This window comes from Kogia breviceps, chromosome 1, assembly GCF_026419965.1.
Source record: "Kogia breviceps isolate mKogBre1 chromosome 1, mKogBre1 haplotype 1, whole genome shotgun sequence".
Lineage (NCBI taxonomy): Eukaryota > Metazoa > Chordata > Mammalia > Artiodactyla > Physeteridae > Kogia > Kogia breviceps.
The window spans coordinates 149,362,721-149,381,184 of NC_081310.1; the positions used below are offsets into that span (position 1 = coordinate 149,362,721).

At 37.7% G+C, this 18,464-nt stretch overlaps 1 protein-coding gene across 3 annotated transcripts in view; it reads right to left on the minus strand.

The window, feature by feature from the left end:
* Positions 1-18,464, minus strand: part of PATJ (PATJ crumbs cell polarity complex component) — a 353,889-nt gene that overhangs the window by 221,560 nt on the left and 113,865 nt on the right. For all 3 annotated transcript variants that reach the window (XM_067006873.1, XM_067006872.1, XM_059083193.2), the window contains exons 22-23: positions 14,499-14,673; positions 478-549 (exon numbers count right to left, since the gene is read on the minus strand). In XM_067006873.1, the coding sequence (XP_066862974.1) occupies positions 478-549; positions 14,499-14,673 (247 nt within the window). The remainder of the gene's footprint in view (positions 1-477; positions 550-14,498; positions 14,674-18,464) is intronic.

Here is an 18,464-nt window from a genome sequence, read left to right on the forward strand (position 1 = left end):
TTAATAAAGTGCAGCGCTGGTGACTACCTAAAACCATTAGAGTATCCAAGGGAGCATGGGCCCAACACACTCTGTTAGTGCAAACGAGGCATAAACTTGGACTAACACAAGAGGAGGAGTGATAGAAGCCTTAACTATTGTTGTCGTTTGAAAAAAAGAACTTCTTTACTGCAATCAAGGCAGGCCTACCTGCTTTGCTTAGTGATACAGTGACAAAGTATACATAGTCCATCACAAATGGACATTTGTAAGTTGCTTTCTCTGAAAGAGTATGACAAAGATTTTCCTAATATTGGTTTCAGTTATTTTGCCTGGATAAAAATCTCTAGATAAGACAAAATGAAACTAAAATTTAGGCCAGCATACGTGTGAACTATGGCAATCATTAGAGAATGACTGAATGACACTATGAAGTTAAAGAAAAGAGCAACTAATTGCATTGTCCTATTGAGAAAGTCAGTAATGTCATCAACATACATTCTTGGTGGTCCCCAGTGGCTGAAGTTTGGAGTTTCTTCTCCTTCACCTTCTTCTCTCTCAGGTAATTCACTGAGGCGAAAGAAAGGAAAAAACACACACACATATAACTTACAACGCACTCTTATTATTAAAGGTTCTTAAAAAGTTTTACATTACACAATCTATATGTAGTTAAATTGTTCTTAATTTCTAAGCTTTAAAAATATTTACATCAATAGTTAACTATCCATACAAAGCAAAGATATATTGCTTTAGCATTCAACTTAACAAATATCCACCCAGCACCAGAAAAATCATTGATTATAAACACTTTTATTGGTGACACTCTAGATGTTATTTCTTAAAAATCGGTGTTTGAATTGTATGATTTCCCATTTGTTTCTATAACAGCATTTAAATATTATAAAATATATTTCTTAAAATTTGGTGTGATTGACCAGCTAACAGTCTAGTATAAACTTACACAAACAGCTGAAATGATTAAACAGTCATTAAACATGATCATTCTTTCTAGATTTTTCTGTCTCTCTAACCCTAAATAATTTCCCTGTCATTTGTATCCCATAAATATTTTGTGTAGTTACACAGCACTTTTCAGTCTACAGAGAGATTTCTTAAACAATGTGATTCTCCCACCTACCACCACCATACTTTCACCCATCAAGTTATGTTAATATGCAACTGCCTAGCGGGATACTGTAAAATGCTGAATTACAGAGTAGTTATAAAAGTAATGTTATCTAATAGAGTAGAGACACTACCATCTATTATCTGGAAGGGGAGTCAGGATTTCTAAGCTCCAGTCTAACCTGTACCACAAAATAGGTGTGTGCCTTTGGACCACCAAATGAAATGACTTATGTGATACTGTCAGTTGTATTACTCTACACAAAAATGTAGGGACTACCTCTTCCATTTCATTTTCACAAAAACCCTGTGAAGTAAGCACAGCAGGTCATATTACTATATATTCCCTATGAGGCTCAGAGAAGGCTTAGATGTAGTACACAATCTCTCCATAGTACCCAAATCTTTCAGCATGAAGTTTCAATGCTCCATTCTCTTCTTAACTCTCAAATAAGTCCTATAAAAAGTATAAAACTCCAGCTACTTGCCACTCTACAACCTTCTCGGATATAATGGTTTAAGGCTGTGTGAAAAGGAGAAAGTGAAAAAATTTGGACAATCTAAAAATCAGTTAAGGAATTGAGATAATTAGGGATCAATGACATCTCACCCACTGCAGACAGCCTTCTTGCCTTAGCCAGTCTATTTTTTATGATTAAAAGCATCATAGAATTCAAGGAAAAACAACTTGGCAGATACTTGCCAGTTACTTATCTAATGTCTTCTCTCCCCATCTTCCTTACCGAACAACATAAGCCCCCTTTATTCCAGATGGCACTATGCCCAGCTTTAAAATAATAAATTTTCTGGACTTCCCTTCAGCTAATGGTAACTGTGTGCCATAGCTCTGATCAGCAACAAGGAAGCAAAAGTCCCCAGATGAGATTTCCAGGAAAACTCACTAAATGGAGGGAGAATCAGCTGACAGGAGCCTTTTGCTCTATGCTCTTCCCCTTCTTCTTGCCTAGAAGGCAGAGGTGATTATTGGTGGTGAAGCATCCATCTTAAAATCATGAAGAAACCATGAGGACTAAAGCAATACATTGATGACAGCAGAGCAGAAAGAAGAAGATGTCTAAGACCCTGACAGGACTTCTTCAGGACTTTTTTACATGAAAAAAATTAAGCCCTAGTTGAGTTAAGCCGAGAGGGTGGCAGGAGATTCAGTTTATAAGCAGGTAAATGCCATCGCTAAGTGATACACACATGATTCCACCAATTTAAGTGAAGTCTTCACTTTATCATATCACATTATTATTCTTGGCACGTATGCATATATGTTCATTGGATAATTGTAATCATAGCACAAACTTTCATATTTTGATTATCCTATAATAGTAACAAGGATTAAATGAGATATGACTGGCATTTAACTGAGGCTCAACCAATATGCATTTCCTTTACAATTTTTTCACTTGAGTTTATATCAAAATTTTCCCCAAGATTATCATAATTTTCATCATTTTTTATTTAATAGCATCTTAATAGTCCATGGTATTGATGTAATTTAATTTGTCTGCTATCCCAAAATATAATGCACTTAGATGTCTTGTTTATATGGAATATAGACATTAATGCAAGGAATATTTTCATGCTCTGCTGTACTTTAGTATCCTCCTTTAAGTAGATATTAATTGAAGATTGAAAGCTAAAAACCAAACCAACACGGAAACCTTCCTCCTCTCCATTTTCCACTTTCTTGTACCCTAATTTTGACAGGTGTGATAAGATGAAATAAATATTTGGTCCTTGTCCCTGGTTCCTTCCACAGAGCTTCTAAAACCCTTGGAGTTTTCCAAACGATAGGGGTGACAGGAGCATTTTTTGTTGTTCATAACAAGTCCCTTTCAACCATACCTGAGTTGATGTTAATAAGGTATCTCTAGGCAGGACGACAGACAGTTTCAGGATGGGGGCTGATTGCCAGAGAAGCAGCTGTGTGATTAGAGTTAGAACTTTCAGCCCTACCCCCACCTCTGGGAAGGGGAAAGGGGCTAGAGACTGAGCTCAGTCACCAATGGCCAATGATGTAATCAATCATGTCTGCATAACGGAGCCGCCATAAACCACCCCCCACCCCACCACCCCAGCCGCTCCAAACAACAGGGTTGAGAGAGCCTGAAGGTTGAAGGACACATTAAAGTGCTGGGAGGGTGATGTGACCCAAGAGAGCATGGAAGCTCTTGCATCCCACACACACCTTTCCCTGGCTTATGCATCTCTTCCACTTGGCTATTCCAGAGTTGCACCCTTTGTAATAAACCAGTAATAGTGAAGCACTTTCCTGAGTTCTGTGAGCCATCTTAGCAAATTATCAAACCTTAGGAAGGTGTTACGGGAACCCTCAATTTATGGCCAGTTGGTCAGAAGTACAGTTGGCAACCTGGAATTTGTGACTGGCATCTGAAGTTGGGGCAGTCTTATGGGACTGAGTCCCTAACCTGTGGGGACTGCACTAACTACAGGTAGTCAATGTCAGAATTGAAATGAATTTTAGGATACACAGTGTCCAGAGAATCAGAGAATTGGTTGTTGGGTGGACGAAAAAACTCACATATTTGGTGTCAACAGTTTGTGAGCAAAAACAGTTCATGATAGGTATTAAGAAAAAAAAAAGTATGTATTTTTATTATGGCACATGTATAATATCATTATAAGAATTAAATTCTTAAATTTAAAATTACCTAAAATAGAATGGAAACCAAGCTTTAACATTAGTATGGGCTATATGCTTTTCTATTAAAAAAATTAAAATAAAAAATATCCTAAACTGCTGGCATTCACATACAATATTAAGCAAAGGGGGAAAAATTTTGTCTAAAATATGGACAATTTTAGTTTTCTTTAAGAAAATGTATACAAAAGGATTTATTCTGTTAGAAGAGACTTTTTCAAAGCATATTATCCTTTTTTAGGGAATTGATAAACATATTTTGTTCACATTACTTCATACCTAAAGAGGGATAAAACTTTCAAAAACATAGTGTGATTAGTTTTAGAAATACAGTCATAGGAGACAAGCAACTATAAAAAATAATATAGTCACTTTACACTGATAAATGCATATACCTTTCACCCCAAATTAAAATTTAACTGAGAAAGTAAAATACTTTTACTGTACCTATTAAGGTGTAAATTTGCACAAATGTACTTGAATCTTTCACAAGAGAATTCTAACCTCTAATTTTATAATTTGCACTTTGATTAAACATGGTCAATAGCTCAATCAGTTAGAATCTCGAATCTTAAAATAACTGAACTTTTGCCTTTTATATTTAACCAGAGTTTTATAACCACTTTTTCCCTAAAGGAATTAACCATCTAATAGAAACAATGCTTTTTACTTTTAGTTCAGTCCTTTATAACAAATGCCCAAAGTTATAATTCATTACAGATTTGGGAGGAAAGGTGGAGTGCCCCATTAATGAACAAGTGGATATTAATAGTAAGACTTCATCATAATATACAATGTCTTTGAGAATAAAATTTTCAACATCATACAAAAATCAGATGAATCTAGATGGCCAAGGTGACCTTTCCTTTTTTTTTTCCACAAATGATAATATTTTATTATAGAAAAAGCATCCCAAATATAGGATTTCGTAAACACTGGTAGGTGAACAAGTGCAACTTTAAAAGTAAATACAAGGTAAAGAGGCAAAACCTACAAGCACTTTGCCTTTATGAGAAAATGTACTGTTCTCCTGCAGAGGTGATCCCACCCAGAGCACAAATGTGGCTCCATCTCCCATAAAGGCATCAGGTTTGCTTTCTGAACTATGCCCAGTTTAACAATTTCAAAATGATGGCAAGAATATACCTTTCTTTCATGTGAAATTTCTGTACACTAAACCATATGAGGGTCAAGCAAACTTGGCACCCCAAAATGATGTAAGCAGGAAGGGTTATGGTTGTACCTATCTCAAGATTTCCTTTTCCTCTTAAAATATAGATACTATATGGCAATTTTCTGTGACACACCACAGGGAATATGAGCATTTGGAACCAGGCAGAATAGGCACTAGTGTTTTCCAAACTAGTAGGGCTAGCTGTACAAATGTTACACTATGATTTTGAAGTTACAAAGCAAATTATTACCTGATACCAGTATGCATAAAAAATTAGGCATTCTTGTACATGAAAGTTTAAAATGACACAGACATGGTGCTCAGTAAAAGAAGCCATATACAAAAAAGTACCTACTGCATGATAACATTTACATGAGTACTAGAACAGCAAAAATAATTTACATTATTAGAAGTCAGAGGCAAGGGGGAACTTTCTGGATGGATGGAAATGTTCAATATCTTGATTGGAGTGTTGGTAACATGAACGTATACATTTATCAAAATTAAGAAAATTGTCCTGTAAAATTGCACTTAAGACATTTGTTAAGAAAAAGAAGTTTAAGCCGTAAAGGGTAAGTTGCTTCCTTAGGTCTCTCCATTTTCTCTTCTGACCTTCTGTAGAGGCTGGGTTAGCAATCAAATGTCTAATTATATTTTCATAGGCATTAATGTAATATCCCTATGTGCCTCTTGTCCTAATTTCTCACATTCATCTTCACCTGCAGTGACAGGCATCTGCAACAGCATGCCAACAGCATGGTAAAAACAGGCAAGTGTCACATACATGAGGCCACAGACTCCTTGGAAACGTCCCCCTTTTACTCCCAACTCAAACATTCCAGAGCAGTCCTCTCTCAAATGTACACATTTATTCTCTCCCTTACCCACAGTCTTCTACCAGTATTCTGAATTTACACATAATTTTTGGCAGTAGAACTCAAAGGTAAAACTATTAGATACTACTGTTTACTTAGAAGGCACTAAATGACAGGCAGTGCTGGGGACTTAAAATATCACATTAACTCACTTAATCCTTTCCCCACCTATGATGCTCTGCCTCCTATTTCACCTCCCACTATTAAAAACAAAGTATCCAATACCTGAAAGTACTTCTTTTCATTTGCATTCTATTATAACTACAACATGATTTTTTTTTTCACTTTAGAATATGCCTTTCACCTCAAGTTCATCATCTTACCAGGTTTCAGTCTCTGACACCTTCCCTGTTTTACTTACTGTGACTTGATTGTATTTTATTTCTTTTTTTTTCTTATATTCCATATATATGTGTTAGCATTTGATATTTATTTTTCTCCTTTTGACTTACTTCACTCTGTATGACAGACTCCAGGTCTACCCACCTCATTACAAGTAACTCAGTTTCATTTCTTTTTATGGCTGAGTAGTATTCCATTGTATATATGTGCCACATCTTCTTTATCCATTCATAAACTGATGGACACTTAGGTTGCTTCCATGTCCTGACTATAGTTAATAGAGCTGCAATGAACATTCTGGTACATGACTCTTTTTGAATTATGGTTTTCTCAGGGTATATGCCCAGTAGTAGGATTACTGGGTCATATGGTAGTTCTATTTGTAGTTCCATACTGTTCTCCATACTGGCTATATCAATTTAGAATCCCACCAACAGTGCAAGAGTGTTCCCTTTTCTCCACACCCGCTCTACCATTTATTGTTTCTAGATTTTTTGATGATGGCCATTCCGACCGGTGTGAGATGATATATCATTGTAGTTTTGATTTGCATTTCTCTAATTATTAATGATGTTAAGCATTCTTTCATGTGTTTGTTGGCAATCTGTATATCTTCTTTGGAGAAATGTCTATTTAGGTCTTCTGCCCATTTTGGGATTGGGTTGTTTGTTTTTTTGTTATTGAGCTGCATGAGTTGCTTATAAGTTTTGGAGATTAATCCTTTGTCAGGTGCTTCATTTGCAACTATTTTCTCCCATTCTGAGGGTTGTCTTTTGGGCTTGTTTATGGTATCCTTTGCTGTGCAAAAGCTTTTAAGTTTCATTAGGTCCCATTTGTTTTTCTTTTTATTTCCATTTCTCTAGGAGGTGAGTCAAAAAGGATCTTGCTGTGATTTAGGTCAGAGTGTTCTGCCTATGTCTTCCTCTAAGAGTTTGATAGTGTCTGGCCTTACATTTAGGTCTTTAACCCACTTTGAGTTTATTTTTGTGTATGGTGTTAGGGAGTGTTCTAATTTCATACTTTTACATGTAGCTGTCCAGTTTTCCCAGCACCACTTATTGAAGAGGCTGTCTTTTCTCCACTGTATATTCTTGCCTCCTTATCAAAGATAAGTTGACCATATGTGTGTGGGTTTATCTCTGGGCTTTCTATCCTGTTCCATTGATCTATATTTCTGTTTTTGTGCCAGTACCATACTATCTTGAGTGCTGTAGCTTTGTAGTATAGTCTGAAGTCAGGGAGCCTGATTCCTCCAGCTCCATTTTTTGCTCTCAAGATTGCTTTGGCTATTCGGGGTCTTTAGTGTTTCCATACAAATTGTGAAATTTTTTGTTCTAGTTCTGTAAAAAATGCCAGTGGTAGTTTGATAGGGATTGCATTAATCTGTAGATTGCTTTGGATAGTAGAGTCATTTTCACAATGTTGATTCTTCCAATCCAAGAACAAGGTATATCTCTCCATCTATTTGTATCATCTTTAATTTCTTTCTTCAGTGTCTTATAATTTTCTGAATACAGGTCTTTTGTCTCCTTAGGTAGGTTTATTCCTAGATATTTTATTCTTTTTGTTGCAATGGTAAATGGGAGTGTTTTCTTAATTTCACTCTCAGATTTTTCATCATTAGTGTATAAGAATGCCAGAGATTTCTGTGCATTAATTTTGGATCCTGCTACTTTACCAAATTCATTGATTAGCTCTAGTAGTTTTCTGGTAGCATCTTTAGGATTGTCTATGTATAGTATCATGTCATCTGCAAACAGTGACAGCTTTATTTCTTCTTTTCCGATTCGGGTTCCTTTTATTTCTTTTTCTTCTCTGATTGCGGTGGCTAGAACTTCCAAAACTATGTTGAATAAGAGTGGTGAGATTGGGCAACCTTGCCCTGTTCCTGATCTTAGTGGAAATGGTTTCAGTTTTTCACCATTGAGGACAATGTTGGCTGTAGGTTTGTCATATATGGCCTCTATTATGTTGAGGAAAGTTCCCTCTATGCCTACTTTCTGCAGGGTTTTTATCATAAACGGGTGTTGAATTTTGTCAAAAGCTTTCTCTGCATCTATTGAGATGATCATATGGTTTTTCTCCTTCAGTTTGTTGATATGGTGTATCACGTTGATTGATTTGCGTATATTGAAGAATTCTTGCATTCCTGGAATAAACCCCACTTGATCATGGTGTATGATCCTTTTAATGTGCTGTTGAACTCTGTTTGCTAGTATTTTGTTGAGGATTTTTGCATCTATGTTCATCAGTGATATTGGCCTGTAGTTTTCTTTCTTTGTGACGTCTGTGTCTGGTTTTGGTATCAGGGTGATGGTGGCCTCATAGAATGAGTTTGGGAGTGTTCCTCCCTCTGCTATCTTTGGAAGAGTTTGAGAAGGGTAGGTGTTAGCTCTTCTTTAAATGTTTGAGAGAATTTGCCTGTGAAGCCACCTGGTCCTGACTTTTGTTTGCTGGAAGATTTTTAATCACAGTTTCAATTTCAGTGCTTGTGACTGGTCTGTTTATATTTTCTATTTCTTCCTGGTTCAGTCTTGCCAAGTTGTGCATTTCTAAGAATTTGTCCATTTCTTCCAGGTTGTCCATTTTATTGGCATACAGTTGCTTGTAGTAATCTCTCATAATCTTTTGTATTTCTGCAGTGTGTGTTGTTACTTCTCCTTTTTCATTTCTAATTCTATTGATTTGAGTCTTCTCCCTTTTTTTCTTGATGTGTCTGGCTAATGGTTTATCAATTTTGTTTATCTTCTCAAAGAACCAGATTTTTGGTTTTACTGATCTTTGCTATTGTTTCCTTCATTTCTTTTTCATTTATTTCTGATCTGATCTTTATGATTTCTTTCCTTCTGCTAAATTTGGGGGTTTTTTTGTTCTTCTTTCTCTAATTGCTTTAGGAGCAAGGTTAGGTTGTTTTTCGAGATGTTTCCTGTTTCTTAAGGTAGGACTGTATTGCTATAAACTTCCCTCTTAGAACTGCTTTTGCTGCATCCCATTGGTTTTGGGTCGTCGTGTCTCCATTGTCATTAGTTTCTAGGTATTTTTTGATTTCCTCTTGATTTCTTCAGTGATCACATTGTTATTAAGTAGTGTATTGTTTAGCCTCCATGTGTTTGTATTTTTTACAGATCTTTTCCTGTAATTGATATCTAGTCTCATAGCATTGTGGTCTGAAAAGATACTTGATACGATTTCCATTATTTTAAATTTACCAAGGGTAGATCTGTGACCCAAGATATGATCTATCCTGGAGAATGTTCCATGAGCACTTGAGAGAAATGTGTATTCTGTTGTTTTTGGATAGAATGTCCTATAAATATCAATTAAGTCCATCTTGTTTAATGTATCATTTAAAACTTGTTTTTCCTTATTTATTTTCATTTTGGATGATCTGTTCATTGGTGAAAGTGGGGGGTTAAAGTCCCCTACTATGACTGTGTTACTGTCGATTTCCCCTTTTATGGCTGTTAGTATTTGCCTTATGTATTGAGGTGCTCCTATGTTGGGTGCATAAATATTTACAATTGTTGTATCTTCTTCATGGATCAATCTCTTGATCATTATGTAGTGTCCTTCTTTGTCTCTTGTAATAGTCTTTATTTTAAAGTCTACTTTGTCTGATATGAGAATTGCTACTCCAGCTTTCTTCTGATTTCCATTTGCATGCAATATCTTTTTCCATCCCCTCACTTTCAGTCTGTATGTGTCCCTAGGTCTGAAGTGGGTCTCTTGTACACAGCATATATATGGGTCTTGTTTTAGTATCCATTCAGCCAGTCTGTAAATTTTGGTGGGAGCATTTAATCCATTTACATTTAAGGTAATTATCGATATGTATGTTCCTATTACCATTTAGTTAATTGTTTTGGGTTTGTTCTTGCAGGTCTTTTCCTTCTCTTGTGTTTCTTACCTAGAGAAATTCCTTTAGCATTTGTTGTAAAGCTCATTTGGTGGTGCTGAACTCTCTCAGCTTTTGCTTGTTTGTAAAGGTTTTAATTTCTCCATCAAATCTGAATGAGATCCTTGCTGGGTAGAGTAATCTTGGTTGTAGTTTTTTCTCCTTCATCACTTTAAATACGTCCTGCCACTCCCTTCTGGCTTGCAGAGTTTCTGCTGAAAGATCAGCTGTTAACCTTATGGGGATTCCCTTGTGTGTTATTTGTTGTTTTTCCCTTGCTGCTTTTAATATGTTTTCTTTGTATTTAATTTTTGATAGTTTGATTAATACGTGTTTTGGCGTGTTTCTCCTTGGATTTATCCTGTATGGGCCTCTGTGCTTAAAAAAAAAAACTCTACCATCTCCTTGAGTGTTTTAATAAACTCAGCAACAATGAATACCCTAGATACACCTCAGGGCCCATGATCCTATCACTGTCATCCCGTATCACTGCCAGCCGCCTTTCGTTAAACAATTACTATGTTCAAGGGATTATATGAAGTCCTTTATATTCACTCTTACTGAACCTTAGAACTACCTACTTTACAAGTGAGGAAATACAGACACAAGGGAAACCCTCTCAAGCTCATGAAGTCATAAATAAAAAAGAGCATATTTGAACAGCACCAAAATATATCTATACTGCAAATCTCCTATTAGTCTGAGAAATGCCATGCCCTCCACTGATGGGCACACCTATGTCTTCAGACAGCAGGTGATGACAGAAGTGAGTTAGGAAAAGACTAAAAGAAGGTGAATTCTGAAAACTTGATCTCAAGTGACTTTATGAAGAAAGAAGGGTACTCAGAACAAGATCACTTAGATCCCTTTCAGAGTTATCATGCTCTGCCTGCCCACCATCTTCCCTTCCTAGAGATTGCCAGTTTCGGGGTGCATCTAACCTCTTAATATCAGTCCTGCCTCCAAAGGTAAGGAGAATTTGGCTTGATGCAAAAGCACAGTGCACACTGAATAACTCTGCTGGGCCCTACACAAAAATTAATGCAAAGAAAAAACTGTAAAATAGCATACAGTATTTAGCGCTAGATGACACCCTCATGATCTAAAAGACTATATTCTGAAAAGAATCTATGCATTACTCAGGAAGTCTCCTGAGTACCAGTAAGTATTCACCTATGAACCTAACTCTGTGGGGCATACCCTGGAAGATTAAAAGGGGGAGTATGATTTACAGGAACTCTTCTGGAGCCTGCTGAGATTTAAATATATCCTAAATCTATGACGGCAAGCCAAAAAAACAGCATTCAAACGCAAGACTGATCTCCCAAGACAAGGATTAGGCTGGAGCCCTTAAATGTCTGCGCCAGCACAAGGAAACAGCTTGTCAAAGTACTCACTTCAGGACTAAAGCATTATCTCCTCTCTCTGAAGCTGGGAGAACTGAGTAAGACACAACTGATAGAATGTTTCACCTTCTGCAGAAGGAAGGACGGGGTGGGCTTGGAAATTTGTTTAAATCTTTTCCAATCTACAGTTACAGTTCTATAGCCTGAAAAGCAGCCTCATTTCTGAATTCTTTGGCCAGATTCAATTAACACTCAGCACAAGAGAAATTTAAAAAATAAAAGTGTCTCGTTTGAAAAGTAATTTGATCACATAAAAAAGTTGAAACATGTTCCTAACTCCTCCAGCACTTCCACTGCCAAACATCTCTCTTAAAAAAACAAACCCTGGCTGTTTGATACTGTGTTCTGTTCCTCTGGGAGCTGCTTAGAGCCCTCGCACGAGGACCCTGGGCCTGTCAGCTCCTCCCCTCTACACCCTGGTCCAGGTCTGCTGAGTGAAAAGCCACTAGATTTCTCTAACTAGTTGGGCCTATGGGTCTTCCCTTTCCACTCAGAGATGAGCTACACAGAAGCCAGGCAACTCTTTACTAAGGTTATATCTAAAACTCTAGGCAAAGGCAACAGGTCGCTGAACAGAGTAGTGATATAAGTCTGAGACACTTCATATAACACAAAATCTTTCTTGGACTAAGGTTTCAATAAAGCGTTAAGATTCTTTTCCCATATAGGTTATTACAGAACACTGAGTAGAGTTTCCTGGGCTATACAGTAGGTCCCTAGTAGTTATCTATTCTGTGCATATGTTAATCCCAGTCTCCCAATTTATCACTTCCCCCCATGTTTCCCCTTTGGTAACCATAAGTTTGATTTCAAGATCGGTGAGTCTGTTTCTGTTTTGTAAATAAGTTGATTTGTATCATTTTTAAATTAGATTCCACATATAAGTGATATCCTATGATATTTGTCTTTCTCTGTCTGACTTACTTCACTTAGGATGATATATATCTATATATGTATAACTGATTCACCTGTTGTACACCTGAAACTAACACAACATTATAAGTGAACTATACTGCAATAAAAATAAATAAATAAATAAAGCATTAAGGCCGATTAATCCCACCCCTTTCTCACCTCTGTTATGCTTTGCAACACCTCCAACTCCTTTGTTCGCCTCTCATGTCCTGTACTCACAGTGCTACACGGCTCTGGTTTTTCTTTCAGAGGTGCTTCTGTTCCCATACCCCCACCCCAAGCACCACCACCCCCAGCCAAACTACCTGTCACACTCTAAGGAATCTCCTTGAATTGTAAAAAAGCTACCCCACATGCTAACTTCTTCCCTCAGTGTTCTCTCAACAGCTTCCGCTTCTCTGCCATGGATGCCACACTTGAGTGGGTGACACTCACTCTCTCACTCCCTGGCAAACTGGGAAAACAGAGTCAATATTTTTCTAAATTCCTTCCCACCACTAGGCCATTACTCTCCTACCCTTGTTTCAAAAGCTAATCTCTACTCTCACACCTCTCCTTTTATGGCCCACTTTACTAGCACCCCATCATTCTGAGTAAATAACCTTTCTCCTAAATGACAGAAAAAAAAAAAAAAATAAGGTCATTGGGCAAGAATCTCCTTGGATTCCAGTCCTCAAGGTACTAATAGTACTGCATTTGTACCTTCCTTTCATTCCTGGCACCTGTGTCCGTGGAGGAGATGAGTTTCCTCCTATCAAACTATCAGAAGTTAATCTCTCTAGGTGTGCAGTGTCCTCCTCTCCCTCCACCCTCTCCAGGGACTACACTTAATCACCCACTTTCTAGTACCTACATATTCCTTTTCTGGATCTTTCACACTCACAATCTGTGTGTGTGTGTGTGTGTGTGTGTGTGTGTGTGTCTGCCCCCTTGTCCCATTTCCACAGTGCCCTTCAGTTGTCTAGGTAACGTGTTCTTTCTGCCTCTTTTCATGATCGGGTTCCTCAAAACACTAGTCTGCTCTTACTTTGTCTAATATCTGACCTTCTGTTCAATTCTCAACTCACTACTCTCTGATTTCCACTCTAATGAAACTGTTAAGCTTACCAAGGGCATCCATGTGATCAAGCCCCATGAAAACTCTTCCATTTTATCTACCTTGACCTCTCTGTAGCATGTAATAGTCTGTAATGATCCTTTTGTTAAAATGCTCTCTTCACTTGGTTTCTATAACAACCTCTAGTTCATCAATTTCCTCCTACCTTTTGTTCATTCCACTTCATTATTTTCTTCCTCAGTTCATGCCCTTAATATTGCTGCTTTGCAGGACTCCAATTTTGGTCCTGTTCTTTTATCACTTGAGCCTCCCCTGGATGACTATTCAAATCCAGGAGTTTCACCTACACTTGATCTTGTTCCCAATTACCCACATCAGGATAGACCTCAACACTAATCCCCAGAGTCATGTATTTAATTAACTCCATTTCACTTTATTGTCCTATGGATACCTGAACCCTCAACATGTGCCAAACAGAACTCATCATTTTCCTCTTCAACCTGTTCATGCTCCTATAATCTTATGCCAAAGAATTAATGGTCCCGCTATCCATCTAGTTGCCCCATTCAGAAACACAGGTCATCCTCCTACTCCTCACTCCCAACATGTTATCAGTCATCAATTCCTACAGCTTCTCTAACTCTTAAGTCCAGTCCCTCCCTAATTTGTCCTCGAGTACTTCTTGCTTGAGTTGTTAAATTCTTAATTAACCTTCCATTCTCTAAGTAAATACTCCCATAATCTATTTTGCAGACAACTGCAAGAATACAAAATTGTATATATGTTTTAAAAAATTATATATATGGTACAATTTTAAGTATGTGAAATTCTCACTGTAATTGTTTAGTATGGTGGGTTTTACTAATAATATTTCCTTGCATTTTCCAAATGTTCCACCATAATCATGCCCGGTTGTTTTCGTTTTTGTTTTGTTTTGTTTTTAAACATCTTTATTGGAGTATAATTGCTTTACAATGGTTTTGTTCTTTTTTTAATAGAAGCAAAAAGAAAGCTATTTTTATAATGTGAAAACAAAGAGAAATAATATCATACCATGCATCAGTGGCATATCTAGAAGACAACATTCCTATGTATGCCGAGGCCTTGGAAACAGCTAGAGTCCTGGGGAGTTGGTATAGAGGCAAGTCTTCTTGCTCCCCTGTTTGAACCACAGCAGGAAGTTCAACAAGCAAGCCAGGACCTTGGACATCATTTGGAATCATCATACCTAAAAAGCAAACCCAGATGATAGTGAGCACACGATATACTCATTTATTCTTCATTAATTCAATAAATAGTTATGGATATCTACTACAGGCAGGCCCCTTCCAGATAGAAGACTTATTTATACTAAACTAAATAAGTAAAACATTTAATATGTCAGATGGTGACAGTACTATGGTAAAAAAAATTCTGCAAGGAAGGGGGATAGGGGTTGCTCGGTGAAAGAGGGTTACAATTTTAAGCATGGTCTCACTGAAAAGATGTTATTTTAGCAATATGAATCTTTTATCAAAAGAATCCCCTTTATAAGTCAGAAAGAGAAAGACAAATACTATATGATATCATATGTGGAATCTAAAAAATACAACAAACTAGTGAATAAAACAAAAAAGAAATGGACTTACAGATACAGAGAACAATTTAGTGGTGACCAGTGCGGAGAGGGAAGTGGGGAGGGTTAATATAGGGGTAAGGAGAAAAAAAAGTTTTGATGGGATTATATGAAATCATGTATGTGAAACGTCTGAAAACCATAAAGCACTGTAGAATTTAAAGAATCTTTCATTCAATTTTTTTAAAAAAGAAGAAGAATCCCCTCTACGATGGTATTCTTACTTTACTACAAATTTTCCCTTTATCAACCTAGGCTGTCTCGATTACAGGCATACTGACATTTCACTGATTAAAAAAAAATAATTCCACAGAATAACAAATAACCAAGTAAAAACACTTACATTTTTAAAGGGGCTTGGTTTATAAATTCCAGGATTCTTTTACATTTGTTACCTTATTTCATTCTCACATTAAACTATGAGTTAGAAAAGATCATAGCAAGCATATTTTATAGGTGGGGAATTCCAGGTCAAGGAATTTTTGCTAATTAGAATGAACAAATTGGGACTTCCCTGGAGGTCCAGTGGTTAAGACTCCGTGCTTCCACTGCAGAGGGCATGGGCTTGATCCCTGGTCAGGGAACTAAGATACCACATGCCGTGTGGCACGGCCAAAACAAAAAAGAATGTACAAATTTACCTGACACGTCATCTGTGTCATTTTCCAATTTACTGAAAAAAAGAGTAACAAGAACAGAGCTGCGCATGCAGTCCTACAGCACATGTTTAGAGACCTGCACCCAGACTGGCATAAACCCATTAATTACTCTTAAGATATACCTCAGTATCCATTATATCTCATCCATTATAAATTCCCAGCCAATCTTTCTTCATCATGTTATACAAATATGATGAATAGTGAATCAAATGCCTCCCTTAAATCCATACATTTATGGTATATTTTTGAGACTTGGCTTATCAGAAAATTAGAAATGATCACTAAGAGATATAGACACTCTTCTAAAACTTTTCCTATAAGCATCACTTAAACTTTCCATTTCTTCATATTGAACAAATTTTCTAGTAAACTCACTTCTACTTCTGCTTTTTGTCTTGTCTAGACACATTGGAATCAGGATCTAATCAGCAGAGAATCTGAAGAGGGGGTGAAAGTAACTGTAATGCTCAGGTGGTATTAAAGGAAGTCTCCAGTACCTCAGACATGCTTCACTCCCATCCCCTGGGCTTACATTCCTGCACGCAGTCAAATCCATACCAGTGCCGCACTGCTCTAGCTTTGCCTGTGTCTACCTTCTCCCCCTTGAGAAGGGGCCAGGGATGGGATGGAAATTCTGGCACGAATGGCCTAAAACAGGAGTTGAAAGAACAGAGAACCGGCTCTGTTTGCAGAACTATTTCCCATCCAGCTATGCTGGTAAAGCAGTCTATTAAATTGTGGCACTGGGTTTCATAGGTTGCTTCAGTTTATTTAAAACTTTTCATTACCTGCTCCACACAAGGCTGCCCATACCCTTTGCCCACTCCTCCTCCACAGACACCTTGGCAGTGCTCAGGTACACATCTCTCCTCTCTCACCGTGCTTGACACAGGCAGACTCACAGAGCTGTTCATCAAGTGCACCACGGTACCTGGGAGCCCATAAAATAAAACGCATCCTTCGGGGCCTATGCAGTTGTTAAGTAACAACCACAATAGAAGCATACAAGTTAGGAAAACAGGGAAGTTTACTTATTTATTTTAAAAAATATTTCTTTATTTATTTGACTGCATCGGGTCTTAGTTGAGGGATCTTCATTGCGGTACGTGCAATCTTTCATTGCGGCATACGGGCTCTAGAGCATTCAGGCTTAGTTGCCTTGCAGCATATGAGATCTTAGGTCCCCACGAGGGATCGAACCTGCGTCCTCTGCTTTGGAAAGCGGATTCTTAACAACTGGACCACTAGAGAAGTCCCCAGGGAAGTTTATAAAAAAGGTTCCTAGATAAACGGAAGTTAAAGCTTATAGGAAAGAAATGGGGGAAATTTCCAAAAGGTTTATACTTAGTGAGGTGCACGAATAGAAAGATAAACAAAATAAAGGCAAGAAGAATCCAAGTAGAGAAGACAGGGCATTACTGCACAACTTAGCAACTGGAAAAAAAAAAAAGCATAGGGAATCGGTATGCTGTTAAATCACCACACAGGAGCAGCACATCACCTTCTCATTCAAGAAATATTTCTTGAGCGCCCACTATGGTAACATAATCAAATATAAGCCTTGCCCTCCAGAAACTTATGGTAATAGACAGGCATGCAAATACACGAGTGTGCCTGATTCTGTGTGCAATGACAGAAATTCATCCAGGTTCACTGGAGGCCCACTCCAGGCTGGGCCAGCCAAAGACTGGGAAACAGAACTACTTTCTGCCTGAAATCTTCTGAAATCTCTTAACACTAAATGTATTACTGATTTGACATTTATCTTGTATGCTTTACATTATTAATTATGCTAATTTCTAGATTTAGTTTCACAGCCCATGAAGAGCACAGGCTCTTTGAGGAAACCTACTTTTAGATTAAGCACAGGGTCAAAAATAGCCCTTTACACATAGGTTCTCAAAAATAATTTTTAATGTAATTGCCCATAAGTAAATCTAAAATTGTCTGTTACTAACAGAGTGGTCAAAGGGCTGCAGATTTGAAAGAGGCCTCACGAACACTTGGCCCAATTCCATCATTTTACAGCTGAAGAAGTGGAGGGGCTTGGAGAAGCGGGTGGCTTGCCTGGTGACACAGCAGGTTAATGGCTTAGTACTGAGGGGCCTGGGACTGAAACTATACTGACTCTGTACCAAAAATTTCTTAGTCCACCCATGGTTAGCACTAACCCAAGTACTCACACTTGCCACACATCATTCTGGCAGCTCTCAAAAATTTTTTCAAAAAGCATGTGGTTATGAACACTCTTCTAGTGAGGACAGGCCTAAGGTATACAAGCGTAGCTTAATTCCTAAAGCTATAATGTCCAAAAATAAATTCCCAGGGCCTTGTCAAATATTAGATTAAGGCAGTATGGTGGGTTGAATGATGGCCCACCTAAAATATATATATCCCTGCCACAGAACCTATAAATGAGAATTTATATGGAAAAGAGGGCTTTGCAGATATAATTAAATTAAGTATCTTGAAATGAGACCATCCTGGATTATCCAAGTGGGCCCTAAATCCAACAGCAGGTGTCCTTATAAGAGAGAGAAGAAGAGTAGACATGGATAGGGAGAAGAGGAGAGGGCCACGTGAGGACGGAGGCAGAGATTAGAATGATGCAGCCGCAAGCCAAAGGATGCTGGAGCCACCTGAAGCTGGACAAGGAAAAGAACAGATTCTTCCCTAGAGCCCTCAGAAGGAGCACAGCATCTTAATTTAGGACTTCTGGACTCCAGAACAGTGAGAGAATTAATT